The sequence below is a fragment of the Echiichthys vipera genome, assembly GCF_963691815.1.
Source record: "Echiichthys vipera genome assembly, chromosome: 12".
NCBI lineage: Eukaryota > Metazoa > Chordata > Actinopteri > Perciformes > Trachinidae > Echiichthys > Echiichthys vipera.
This window is the reverse complement of record NC_139837.1, coordinates 17241440-17254715: the sequence shown is the minus strand read 5'-3', so window position 1 is coordinate 17254715 and position 13276 is coordinate 17241440. Positions and strand designations below refer to the sequence as shown.

Genomic DNA, 13276 nt, shown 5'->3' with positions numbered 1-13276 from the left:
GCACTTTAAAATCCTAGTTAAAAACATTTCCCTTTTCATGTGCTTATAGCTGAGCTCTTTTTATTAACTTTAAACATTATCTATTTTCTTTTCTTTTACTTTTTTTATTCTTCTTTGCTGATGCTTTTAGCTGTGTTTTTTGTTTGTATGCTGTTTTTAAAAAAATGTTTTGTCTTTATGTAAAGCACATTGAGGTGCCTTGGTATGAAATGCGCTATATAAATAAAAATGCCTTGCCTTGCCTTGCCTTGCCTTACCTGGAGACCTGAATTATTACATTTCCTTTATTATTACAAACACATGAATGGTACTCCCTTAGATCTGACCATATATGATATTTTCAAGAATGATGTTGTATCAACACATAATCTGTCACATTTGTGTATCATTCCTGCACAGAAAGAGTGTATTACCTCATAAGGTACACTGTACATCAAGGAAAATATATGGAAAAGTGGGTGGCACAAATATGGACCTCCTCTTTGCAGACTCGCGGCTCGGGAACCTCAGTGGCTCATTTATGATTCTGCTGCTCACCATAACCCTACAAGGAGACAGCTCAGCCAATCAGATCAGAGCACTGACACCACAGGCCACTCAGACAGCTAGATCCCACACAGAGCCCGACTGGCGTTACCATCAGCTGTTCCCAAAAGTTGAGGAAGCTCAGTGCACATTCCAGCAGCATGGTTCACAGACATATGCAATGTTTTCATCTCCTTAACAAGACACCAGCGGCGAAGTCCTGACTGGGCCATCATAGTTGGCCTTCTGAGGATAGTTAAACTTCCTAAGAGATAAGACATACAGTATGTGCAGAGTGGCACATTATGCATCAAAATAATAGAACATGCTGTATTTTAAATCTCATGATACTGAATGATACTCACAGTGTCTTGAATTTGATATATGACTGCCGGACTATAAAGAAATTATTCTGCAACACATGCAAATATGCATTCTTATAAGGCATGAAGTTACATATTTCATAAAGTCCATGAGATCAACTTTTATTTTAGAAATAAAATTGCATTGATGCTCATGTTGTTCTCTTGTATTCATTAATACAATAAATCCAATAATATTCCGCTAACTATCACATTAATTTCGTTCTCTACCAACATTTCATTAACTCTATCACTCAAGTGACTTCACTGTAGAGATGTCTCATCCATGTATGTTAAACACACTTATCTGTGGCTTGTTGATTTTTGCTGGAAGCTCTTATTTGGACTTGTGTGAACCCCTCAGCCCCGCCCCTGGTTCCTAGACCGAGTCTGAGTCTTATTTAAGGGGCTCTTCTCACCCTCAGCCTTCGTCCCAGTGGAAGCATCCGCCTATACCAGTGCACCTTGGTGAGTACATTTCACAACTTGTTTCACTGGTCCGCTGTGGATGTCTGTGTCATTTGTGTGATTATTTTCACAATCGATTTGTTGTGTTTTGAGCTGATTTAAATGATTGAATGGAGGATGTAACTTCAGCTAACTAATGGTTTTTACATGTTGTAATGACTAACTTTATGTATTTAGTGGCAGTGCTAGTAAGTTACTGGTTTTGCTAGGAGGACTGCCATGGGATATTGAAATTAAAACAATTATATGATCTGATTTTCTGTGATAAAGACACTCCATGCTATGGAAAGTTTCTTTGGAGAGGTGTAGACAGAACTCTATATATAGCACCTCAAACATATCCTATGGAAGAATTACTTCTTTGCAGAAAAGCTGGGGAGATGTTGGCCAAATTCAGCCATGCTCCAATGAATGGAGCTAGTAGGCAGCTGGGGCATGGAGCCACGTAGTAAAAGGAAATTGTCACAGTGTGCAGACAGATGGGTGCTGGCCAGGCTTTCAGACAAGCTCTCTCAGACCTGAAATAGCAGGAGATCCTTGTGTCACTTATTTCGCCTTGTTAAGCAGAGTGTGGGTGCTGAGCTAAAAATAGATCACAGGTCTATCTGTTATGCCCCTTTTTGGTGCTACCTCAGCAGCTCTTAGAGGTCCCAGGAACAATCACGGCTGTGGTGATATGGTATCAGTAGTTGTACATCCAGGCTGTTACCAAAATAGCATCCAGAGGCATGTCTAATTAGCCGTCTATAAATAGCACCCATTGAGGTGGGTTATTAACAGCGTTTGAAAGGGATAGAGCAGTTATGAAAGTTTTGGCAGGTTTTCAAAGGTGCTCTGGATCATAGCTGATTCATATATTAATCATACTAGTCTGTGGTCTAATCGCGTCATCACATCATCAGCCACTCCAGCGATAAAGTTTCTGTGATTGTTTAATTATAACAGGTGTTCATGCTATGTATTCTATGATGCCAAGTTTAAGCAGCTTTGCCTAACACCCATCCTAAACCTCCTTGTGTTTCTCCGCTGCCCGTCAAATTCCAGACCACCCCAGTAAAGCCTAATCATGTGTGACGACGATGAGACTACCGCCCTTGTGTGCGACAACGGCTCTGGCTTGGTCAAGGCTGGATTTGCCGGAGATGACGCTCCCCGTGCTGTCTTCCCTTCCATTGTTGGAAGGCCCCGCCACCAGGTAAGCTAAAAGAAAACTTCTAAAAACCACCAGAAGTCTGTGTAAGAGTATCATCTTCCCATGTCTTATGTTTCTCTTGTGTTTCTTCCCTCAGGGTGTGATGGTGGGTATGGGTCAGAAGGACAGCTACGTAGGTGATGAGGCTCAGAGCAAGAGGGGTATCCTGACCCTCAAGTATCCCATCGAGCATGGTATCATCACCAACTGGGATGATATGGAGAAGGTGTGTGTTGACTCATTTACAACATTCATGACAGCTGACCTACCGCATCCTTGAGAATTCACAGCCTGGCCGCCATCGTAAAAGCTGCTTATTTTTAAAGGACCTGGTTGTTGTTGTTTATTCAGACGAGTTGTTTCAGTCCTAACATCAGCTGTCCTTTCTCCGCTGCCAGATCTGGCACCACACCTTTTACAATGAGCTGCGTGTGGCTCCTGAGGAGCACCCCACCCTGCTCACTGAGGCCCCCCTGAACCCCAAAGCCAACAGGGAGAAGATGACACAGGTACTTTAGAGTCACTGCTCTCCACTCCGCTTTCACTATTTGTTTTAGGGTTAAGATAAACCTTTTACATTCTGCTTGCTTTTCCTTGCAGATCATGTTTGAGACCTTCAACGTTCCTGCCATGTATGTTGCCATCCAGGCTGTCCTGTCCCTGTACGCCTCTGGCCGTACCACCGGTCAGTGCATTGCAGCTTTTTACCCAATTTAGTCTGATGTGGTCAGTTACACGATTAGCTAAAATAAGAGGAAATTGTGCTACAAGGGAGAAACTGTTTAATCCTTACACTCTGAGGGTGTCTATCATCTGGATCCTGTCTCATTGTCATGTGGAGGTGTTAATCCCTCTTCAGCAGGGTGTGTGCCATGTAATGTCAGCTGCATTGTTTAGTTTATGATGTGAGACATATTTAAAGAGGGCAGACCTTTGCAGGCATGCATGGCTGACTCACTGGGATCTTCTTCTGCTTGCTAAAGGTATTGTGCTGGACTCTGGTGATGGTGTGACCCACAACGTACCCATCTATGAGGGTTACGCTCTGCCACACGCCATCATGCGTCTGGATCTGGCTGGTCGCGACCTGACTGACTACCTGATGAAGATCCTGACTGAGCGTGGCTACTCCTTTGTCACAACTGGTAGGTCTCTCACTATGGTTTATTAGTTTAATAAGTGTACATGTGTTGTTTCTCAAAGGGTAAACGTTCTGCCCCATAGCTGAGCGTGAGATTGTGCGTGACATCAAGGAGAAGCTGTGCTACGTGGCTCTTGACTTTGAGAATGAGATGGCCACTGCTGCCTCCTCCTCCTCCCTGGAAAAGAGCTATGAGCTGCCCGATGGTCAGGTTATCACCATTGGTAATGAGCGTTTCCGTTGCCCAGAGACCCTCTTCCAGCCTTCCTTCATTGGTGAGTAATTGGCTGCATTTGTTTTTTCATGGATCTAAGAAATTCAGTATTTTGCCTCAGACAAAACTCACTTTTTCTGCTTCTCCTCTACCAGGTATGGAGTCTGCTGGTATCCATGAGACCGCCTACAACAGCATCATGAAATGTGACATTGATATCCGTAAGGACCTGTACGCCAACAATGTGCTGTCTGGTGGTACCACCATGTACCCTGGTATTGCTGACCGCATGCAGAAGGAGATTACTGCTCTGGCCCCAAGCACCATGAAGATTAAGGTGAGAGAACTGCAAAGTTTTTAAGTCATCAGGTTCATTGATGAAGTAATTCAGCACTTAATAAAACTATAAATAATAATGTATTATAATATAAAACTACTTTAAACCTTGCTTAGATCATTGCTCCACCTGAGAGGAAGTACTCTGTCTGGATCGGTGGCTCCATCCTGGCTTCCCTGTCCACCTTCCAGCAGATGTGGATCAGCAAGCAGGAGTATGATGAGGCCGGCCCCTCCATTGTCCACAGGAAATGCTTCTAAACACAACCAACCTCCTTCCATCCATGCATTTGTACGTTCTCGTCTCCTGTATATATATGTTTATGTTCTACTGTAATAAAGATAAGCCCTTGTGAGAGTATCTCCTGTACTGCGTGTCCTTACAGCCATGCAAATACACAAAATAATGAGTGATATGTCATTATGTAAACCGCATACACCATGGAGTGTGTTATGCCAGTCCATCTTTGCTTCACATACATTTATGCCCACACCTGAATGATCAAGAGTTTACTGAAACATGGATGGTGATGCTTCCACCTAGTGGTCAAAGACAACTTTCTTCTCTCTAGTTATTTATTTGTTATTAAAGTATGGATAAAATAGAATAAGATTAAGTTAATACAGCCATTAACAATATAGGCAGTGATGGGCTCTTGCCACAAATTAGGCTATTTTGCAGATGAGGTTACAACTACATGGCTTTCTTACAGCCAGGACAAAGGATGTTGTTCATTGCATGGTCCCTAATCCCTTAGTATCATGTATTACTTCACAGCAGTTAACGTTATATAACATTACATACTTTCATTTCTTGGCCCTTCTAATATCTCATTTACATTATTTATTTTTTATGTTGAATATATACATATGTAAATATGTTTTGTGCTGTTCGCGGATTTGTAACAAATTGTAAATAAAGTGTTAAAGATAAGACACAATATAAATATGAAGCCATTCATTATGATTTGTTCATGAGTCATGGAAAAGGGGTATGATTAAATAAGCTTTTGCTCCTTCCTATTCCTTTTCGGATATGTTAAGTTAATATTGTGTTTAACATGTTTGAAATAAAGCATCCATTCATTCATTCCATTCAGTGCAACTGTACTTTTATGTATTTTCAAAGGCGCGACTGGTTTTAATTACAGAGTCAACCGGTTAACAAAAAGCGTCCACTTGTAGTATCATCTGGCCTAACAGACACCGCCCCGCCCGATGAGGCTGCCCCGGGTAGTAAAACAAACGCCCCCAGCGAATGTTATTCGAACCGTTACCAGCCAATCACAGCGTAGAGCGTAGGGAGCGCCGCTGTTTGAATGCTCCGCAGAAACCGTCAGACAGCCTCGCAACCCAACCGACCTGATGAGCGAACCACAGCACAATGCAGTTAGCTAGCTAGCTAACGAAGTAAATCGATTCAATTTATACAGTTTGCCGTTTGAGAAGAGGTAAACGTAAACTGTAAGTCGCGTGACACAGATATGCTATTTACTTGTTTTTTTGTCCTGTGACGCGTGATAGTTAAGCTAATGTGACTTGCTAATCGTAGCTAGCTAACTGCATTGCGACGCCAACACGTAGCTAACGTTAGCCATTAGACAGACAATCCATAATGTAAGTTAGTCCTAAAAACATCATTGTAGCGTTCACTTCTTTCTTCGTGGACTTGTTGTTGAAGATTAAGGTGTCCACGTGAGGACCAGGTAGCGTCAGAGATTTGGAGAAAGTGATACAGCTGGAAAGACTCGAGCCAGGGCAGAGCTGATACAACTGTTCCTTTACTTTGGTCCCGTCAGAAGAGAGTGAACGAATTGACGTTAATTTTGTTTAAAGGAGAAGATAGGGAGTGTAAAAAATGAAAGTCATGGAGAAAAATGTGATGCGTCTTGTGGCTGTGCAACACCTCCGCGCAGCGTACGGAATAAAGACAAAGAACTGGAACAAAAACAAAGCAGCCAGCTGTAAGTCAACAGCCAGCAACTCGGTAAGTTTTAAGAAAACCCAGTAGCAATGCACAGCACAATTTACTTGCGTTTCATTCACAGTGACTTTTAAACTTTCGTCTCGACAATCTGTTGTGGCAGACCACGGTTCAACAAGCTCACAGTATCAACATCGGGCATACTATTGTTTAGGCAATTGAATCAAATTAGCATATTACTGAAAGCATGCCCCCACTGATGAGACCCATTTGTTCGCAGGCCGTTGTCACCCATGTCAGTCACTGCAGCGGCTTTGTTTGGCTGTTCTCGGGAGTATTCACACCATAAAGTTCCTTACCAGTCATAGAAAGCCAAGTTTAACAAGGCATAGAAGGGCAATGTTTTCTCATAAAATCTTTATGGCACATCGTTGTGATAGACTTTGGGACATTTTTTGCAACATGAATGTGTAATTTAGGTAGGTTACCCTAACCTCTACAGAATATGTCCCACTGAATTTAATGGCAGGTAATTTAATAAGTGTGAATGCTCTCTTGTCTACCCAACTTGTAATTGGCTTACAGGAGTCACAGGGTTTGTTGCAAGAGACTTTGTTACTTTTCAAATGTGTTGAATTTCCTGCCTTAAAAAGTGTGACAACAAATGCCACAAACTTTAGCACAGACTACGTAAAGAAATCAGGAACTGAAATGAAGTAATTCTCCTACCTGAATAACACAGGGCAGATCTCAAACCAGGGAGTTAATACATTTAGTATGTAAAAAAACACAGCATGCTGATGATGTTTTTTATCATATTGTTTAACCTTCCTGTTTAAAATCTCATATTGAATGTGTGACATCATATTTTCCATTGTTTGTTCCCTTAGACAAAGGTTTTTGGGGTATCCCTGGAGACCTTACCATACTACAATATGGAATGCGGAAGCGTGCCAAGGCAAGTGGATATGCTTGTGTTCTTTTACTTGAGCCTACAGTTATAAAGTCATTTCTTGTCCCATCTTGTAAATTTTATGCTAATGACATTTCCCTTCTTAGCTTCCTGGTCGACGCATGTATGATGCTGCAGGCACATGTCGACACAGAGGGTCTGTTCAGAAAATCAGGCTCTGTCGTTCGCCTGAAAGCACTCAGGGTGAGTGATGACTGAATTTGACCTGGCATTGACTGAGGGATCTTGACCCTGTGAAAGGTCTAACGCAAGAGTGTGTTTTGTCTGCCCAGGCAAAACTGGATGCGGGTGAGGAGTGCCTTTCCACTGCGCTTCCCTGTGATGTGGCTGGTCTGGTGAAGCAGTTCTTTAGGGAGCTGCCAGAGCCTGTGCTACCCACAGAGCTACAAGAGGCCTTTCTAAAGGCCCAGCAGCTCCCCACCGAGGAGGAGAGGGCCTCTGCCACCATGCTGCTGTCTTGTGTACTACCAGACAGAAACTTGAGTGTCCTGCGTCACTTTTTTGACTTCCTCCAGAATGTGTCTAAGAGGTACCTGGATTTTACCTACTTGGATTATTTACTTTAACTTCTTTTTCTCTGGATTATTTACAAACATCCACCTACCATTAAATATAGTTTTTATCTTTGTCTTCATATATACATATCTGCTTTTATCAGTTTTTATTTTTCTTGCTCAATCACAGGAGTGCAGAGAATAAGATGGATAGCAGTAACTTGTCTGTAATCTTGGCTCCAAACATCCTTCATGCTGGAGATGGTGCAGAGAAGATGAACGCCAACACTGAGAGACGCCTCAAGCTACAGGCAGCCATAGTACACTGCTTCATAGAGAATGCCCACAACTTTGGTATGACTTGAGGCATCTTACCTACAGGCCATCTTTGTGTCAGTCCACACTAGCTTTTTAGCTCTAACTATTTGTGTGTGTGTGTGTCACAGGTGTGTTACCACAGTTTCTACTAGAGAAAGTTCCAGCCATGATGGGATGTGAGACGGGGATTCTGTCCCCTACCTACGGTGGACTTGAGGAGCTGGACTTGAACTCAGGGATGAAGAGGAGACACAGACGCAGCTTCGGAGGTAATACTTTATCATCATAGATTTATTTATTTGGTAAAAACTGCAGTAGGCAAATATTTAAATCAAATCTCCAATTGGAAAATTGGGCCCTGGACATATCCAGAGACATGTGAAGGCATGTGTCTTCAGTAACTGCACTAATCGTGTCATTTTAAAGCAGCTTTAGTCAGTAAATACTGTTTATATGGTTTGGTTTGTCTCATATTTCAGATGTGGTCAGTGGTGCTCTGAATAAGATAAAAACTAATAGAACACCCACAAAAGCCACCCAGTCAGACAGTCTTGGTAGGTACTGAGGTCAGATGAGATAATGTTGCCTGCTTTATAGCATCGTGATACTGAAGTAACCCATCTGCTATGCAAATGAAACAACAAGCTTTTTGCAAATTGATTCACACTTGCCTTGATAATGAATTAGTCGTTTAAATTATTCAATTATGCCTCGTTTCAAATGTCTTTACTGGCTTTTGTTTTCTTTGCCTGTCTGCTTTTCATTTGCATGGATCTTCTTCCACAAAATTCAGTCAGGACCTGCTAATTCTTCAAGTGCCTTGCCTTAGAAATCATCTTTGGAACGTTTAAAAAAAATGTATATGTTAAACATAAAAAAACAAATCCTATACATGTATATTAATTCTTTTGTGATTTTTGTCAGTCTTTTCCTCTGCAACTCCTGTGATTGGAACACCTACCTCAAAGAGGAAGCTTCCTTTGGAGTCTGGTCAGTCTTTTGGATTCTCAAACAAGAAGCGTAGATCTGTCAAAAAGACCCTTGGGATAGAATTACTTCCCAATACTTTGTTCAGCGGGGCCTCCACTCCTGGATCAGGTATTGATGACTGTTTGATCAAATAGGAAATCAACTATTGTCATCTCTAAAGCTTGTGGTTACGTTTACATGTTTTTCCCCCCCTTTTATATATTGTAGCTTACAGTGCTTCGGGGATCTTGGACTCTTCCCAGAATACCCTGTCATCAGCAGGGAAGTCTAGAAGGCAGTCAGCTGTCTCTGCGAGGAGAAAGAGCAGACGACTTAGCAACAGACATGCTGTCAACAGGTACACATATTATATGCCCTTTAACTATTCACAATTGTTATCTGTCTCTTAGGGAGATATGACAGAAGTGCTACCACAATAATATTACACTTACAGTATGATACAGTAGCAGCCATTCAGAATGAAGGCTCTTTTGTGAATGAATGAGAAGAGAGTTCGTAAAACATTAACCCCAAGGCTAAGAAAGTGACGTAGCTCTATTTTATGCTGATAACGGTTTTGAAATGTATATCCTTTTCAGAGTTGAATCTGGAAGAGCTGGCTGCTTTTCTCCTAAAGTCGACAAAAAAGAAGCACCACGCAAGTCTCTGCGCTTGCGTTTTAGCCTGGGGAAGAGCAGCAAGGAGGCTGTAAGTGTGGTTGCCCAACAGACTTCACATTCCATTTATCAGGTTCACAAACAGTAAAAAATGGTGGCAATCAATTGCATTCAGGCATATGCTGCAAATAACTGTATTAAAATCAAGTAACATTTGCACATGGGTTGTTTTTAATGGGGTAAATTGTTGCACATTAGCACTTTTTATCGTGTAACATTCAAAGTTTACTTACAGTAGCTAACACATTTAAACTAATGCATGAACAACTTTAAAAAAAAGAATATGCAATCACATTTGTTATATTACAAAATAAATTGTGTTCATACTTGTATGGTACAAAGCCATAGGATATGTCCTGTGATTTACAATGGTGAATAAGCACTCAGGTGAAAGAATGTTATTATATACTATACATAAAATATATTGTAACCTGTTTTGGGGTACATTGGGTGAGCTGGTGTATATTCTTGACTTAATAAAAAGTTGATGTCCAACAAATCCAATATCTTTTTCCTTCTGAGTGACTTTTATCATCCTCTGAAGAACTAACCACAACAATCATTTAATGAACATAATACCACACATTGGGTAACATCTTTGGGGTCCTTTTTAACAAAATACTACTCTCTCTGAAGTTTCTTTCATTTCTCATTCCATGCTGGTGATAAAGGGATCTGAGTCCATTGGCTGGCGACTTGCCACTCAGGAGAGCACCACCAGTTTTCGTTTCACCAAAGAGACAGAGTTCAGTCCGTCAATTCGGTGTAGAAAAGCAGAATCCAAAAGTGAGTACCAAATTAAGAAATCAAATTAAACTGCAAATACAAATATTTGCAGTCTGGTATAATGTTACAAATGTAGTCCTTTGAGTTGTAATAGCTACTAATATCCCATGTTGTTTTATAGGCTCCAAGTACATCAGTAAGTCTGAAGACAACCTGCTGACCCCCCAATGTGGCTCAAGTGCCCACCGGACTTCATGGAGCGGGGAGACTCCTGTAGGAGCCCAGACTTTCAGCGGAGGATCTTTCACAGACACCCCCATGAACATGTGCTTAAAGAGCAACTACATGTCAGAGCCAGCTATCGTCGTATCAAAGCCCGCAGCAGTGGCCAGTTTTCCCAAGAAGCTCTGTTGTGCCTCCAGTGCTGAGAGCCTAGAGAACGAGAGCTCCATCACTGAAGCCCAGAGCGAAACTGGTTCATCCCTGATAAAGATAATGAAGTCCTTCACAGAGTCTGGCAGTGACCTCCAGGCGGTGGTACATGACCCCTGCAACTCTGCGGGGACAAATGCAACAAAAGAACCAAACTGCTTCCTAGTCCCTCCACCAGTGACTCCAGCAGTCAAAGTTCGGTCTGTGGACATGGACGCCTCCATCCGCCCAACTCAACACAGCCTTCTCCTCAATGAACAGAACATTACCTTTGGCCAGATTGAGATTGACGCTCTATCGCCTTTGCATATCGACAGTATAGTACTTGAGTCAGGTGTGTACTTTACCCCAGCAGTACAGGCTGATAAGGTTTCTCTGTGTGCTACTCCCATCAGTAGCCACAACCGCTCCATGGTGGCAGAATGTGAAGGGGAGGTAGAGCAGGTGAACTGCAGCAGGTTGATTGAAGCTCTGGACATCCAGAGTCCTGCGCTCTTCACACTGGGTGTCTCCTCTGGACTGCAGTCCACACCATACAAGCTGTGCCATGAACTAGGTACACCTAAAGTTGGTACTGTAGACAGCGTGGTACATGACAAAAATGAAGCTTCCCCAAAGAGTGGTACCAAAGTCCAAAACCAACAACCCCTCTCAACACGCAGCCTGGAGAGTGAGCAGCGTCGGGTGGCAGACCACATTCACCACTTCAACAAGCTCACCCTTCATTCTCCCAGGGGCCCCATGGCCAAGCACATCCAATCACCGCTCAAGTTCCAGCGCACCCCAGTGCGCCAGACTGTCCGCAGGATGAACTCTCTCCTAGGAGAGAGCAGGAGACCCACTAGAAATGCAGAACTCACCGTCAGCCAGAGCAGTCAGGTGACAAAGGCAGTGAGCCTGGAGAGCGGTCTCTCCTCTCACCCTCAGCCATACCAGGGAGAGGCACAAGTGGGACTGTCCAACAGCATTTGTCCCAAAAAGAAACCCCCTCCAGTCCCACCCAAAAAGTCAAGCACCTTGACCCGTAAACACAAGGTCTGTGCTCTGGCCGACATGACCAACAAGGTCCAACCAAAGACCAAAGTGGATTGTTATGTCCCTGATCCATCAGGAGCTCAGAGGCCTCTTGTGCAGCAGGTAGTAGAGAAGGACATGAACCATTACAGAGGTTCACCTCGAAACCCCCTCAACCAAGTACGACTGCTGTCTGCCACAAAACCTGTAGATTTATAGTTGAAAACTGTTTTTGCCTTTGTTTCCTCCTTGCTATGCAGGTCTCTGTCTGGAAGGACTACATGACATTAAACATTCCCTTTTATATATCATCCATATTTCAGGGTTTTTAATTTATTTTTTGTTACGGTAGGTGCTGTCTGTGTTCTGTTAGGGTCTTAATGGGAGATGCTTTATGTTTGTTTTACTCATGTTAAATGAGCTTAGTTATATATTGATGCATATCAGCCAACAGGATTATGTTGTGTAGAGATTAGACTAGTGTGCAGGCCAAATTATGTGATTGATGGTATGACTGGAAATGTTTAGATCAAGTCTTATGCTTTTATTTATGCATTTTATATCTAATCTTTAGTTTAGTTGTTTTGGGGAAAAAAAGTGTTTACTTGAGTTGAAGGTGTACGCTAATTTTTTTTAACTGTCTCTTCATGAGTATGAGCAAAAAAAATGCACCTTTTATTGGATTTTGTAAAAAAAAGAAAGCCAAGCAGTATTGCTCACATCTGTTTATCCATTAATTTCAAAAGACGACCAGTAAAAATGCTTTGCCATGTGAACTGCTTCAGAAAAATAAAATCAAATGGCATATACCCATGTTTCTCTTCTGGTTTGCATAAATACTTGGCACTTATTGGATCCACAAGAGGGAGTCGTGCAACCACTGCTGAAAGAATGCTGGACTGACGTGTTCAGTGAAACACATTCACATTGTAATAAGGCTCAGGAATGTATTCTTTTCAACACCCAGACCTGTTGCAACTATCTCCTAATATAACTTACTTCTGGTCGTTTGCAGCATTTCTTTGAACAAACTTGCTTCTGGTAGATTTGAAGAGATTTCTTCCTAAAATGTAAACCTTTTTCTTTCTGCTCTGTAAAATCAAGTATCTGAAACTCCCAACTTCTACTAAAAGGCTGTATGGATCTGGCTCAGTGACTTATGTTGACATCAAAGAGGTGAATGGCTGAGGCATTTTTTCCCTGTAAAGAATCTGAAGAGTAGACAGTGAAAGGGTGAAGGTCAGAATCATTCCTTAAGATTTATTCTCCACGGCCCATTGGGAGGCTTGCATGCTTCTCATGTGAAGTAGGATAGATTGGACTTGTACAAAAGGTTGTGTCAAAATCCTCTGTTACTGCATTGACGGTAGTACAGTATCTAATTATATATTGGCATGATTCTGTGTTATGATGCATAAATATTCCAGACTAGATGGTTGGGTCGAGGCCACGTGTTCAACAGATGAAGTCTAATTTTTTCTGAAACATCAAATTTGATCAGAAACAGGGAA

General features: G+C 42.1%; 2 protein-coding genes across 2 annotated transcripts; both read left to right on the top strand.

Moving 5' to 3' along the window:
- The first annotated feature begins 1261 nt into the window (after positions 1-1261).
- Positions 1262-4599, top strand: actc1b (actin alpha cardiac muscle 1b). Its single transcript, XM_083923852.1, has 9 exons — positions 1262-1355; positions 2400-2550; positions 2645-2773; positions 2946-3056; positions 3148-3232; positions 3531-3692; positions 3772-3963; positions 4058-4239; positions 4356-4599. Exons 2-9 carry the CDS (start codon positions 2422-2424, stop codon positions 4497-4499), a joined length of 1134 nt encoding a protein of 377 aa, XP_083779978.1. The 5' UTR covers positions 1262-1355; positions 2400-2421; the 3' UTR covers positions 4500-4599.
- A 1230-nt stretch (positions 4600-5829) lies between these two features.
- Positions 5830-12135, top strand: arhgap11a (Rho GTPase activating protein 11A). Its single transcript, XM_083924790.1, has 12 exons — positions 5830-6225; positions 7053-7120; positions 7222-7318; positions 7408-7664; positions 7820-7983; positions 8076-8216; positions 8427-8501; positions 8872-9045; positions 9145-9274; positions 9516-9624; positions 10265-10379; positions 10501-12135. The coding sequence occupies exons 1-12, from the start codon at positions 6097-6099 to the stop codon at positions 11982-11984; spliced, it is 2943 nt and encodes a 980-aa protein (XP_083780916.1). The 5' UTR covers positions 5830-6096; the 3' UTR covers positions 11985-12135.
- Positions 12136-13276: the final 1141 nt, after the last annotated feature.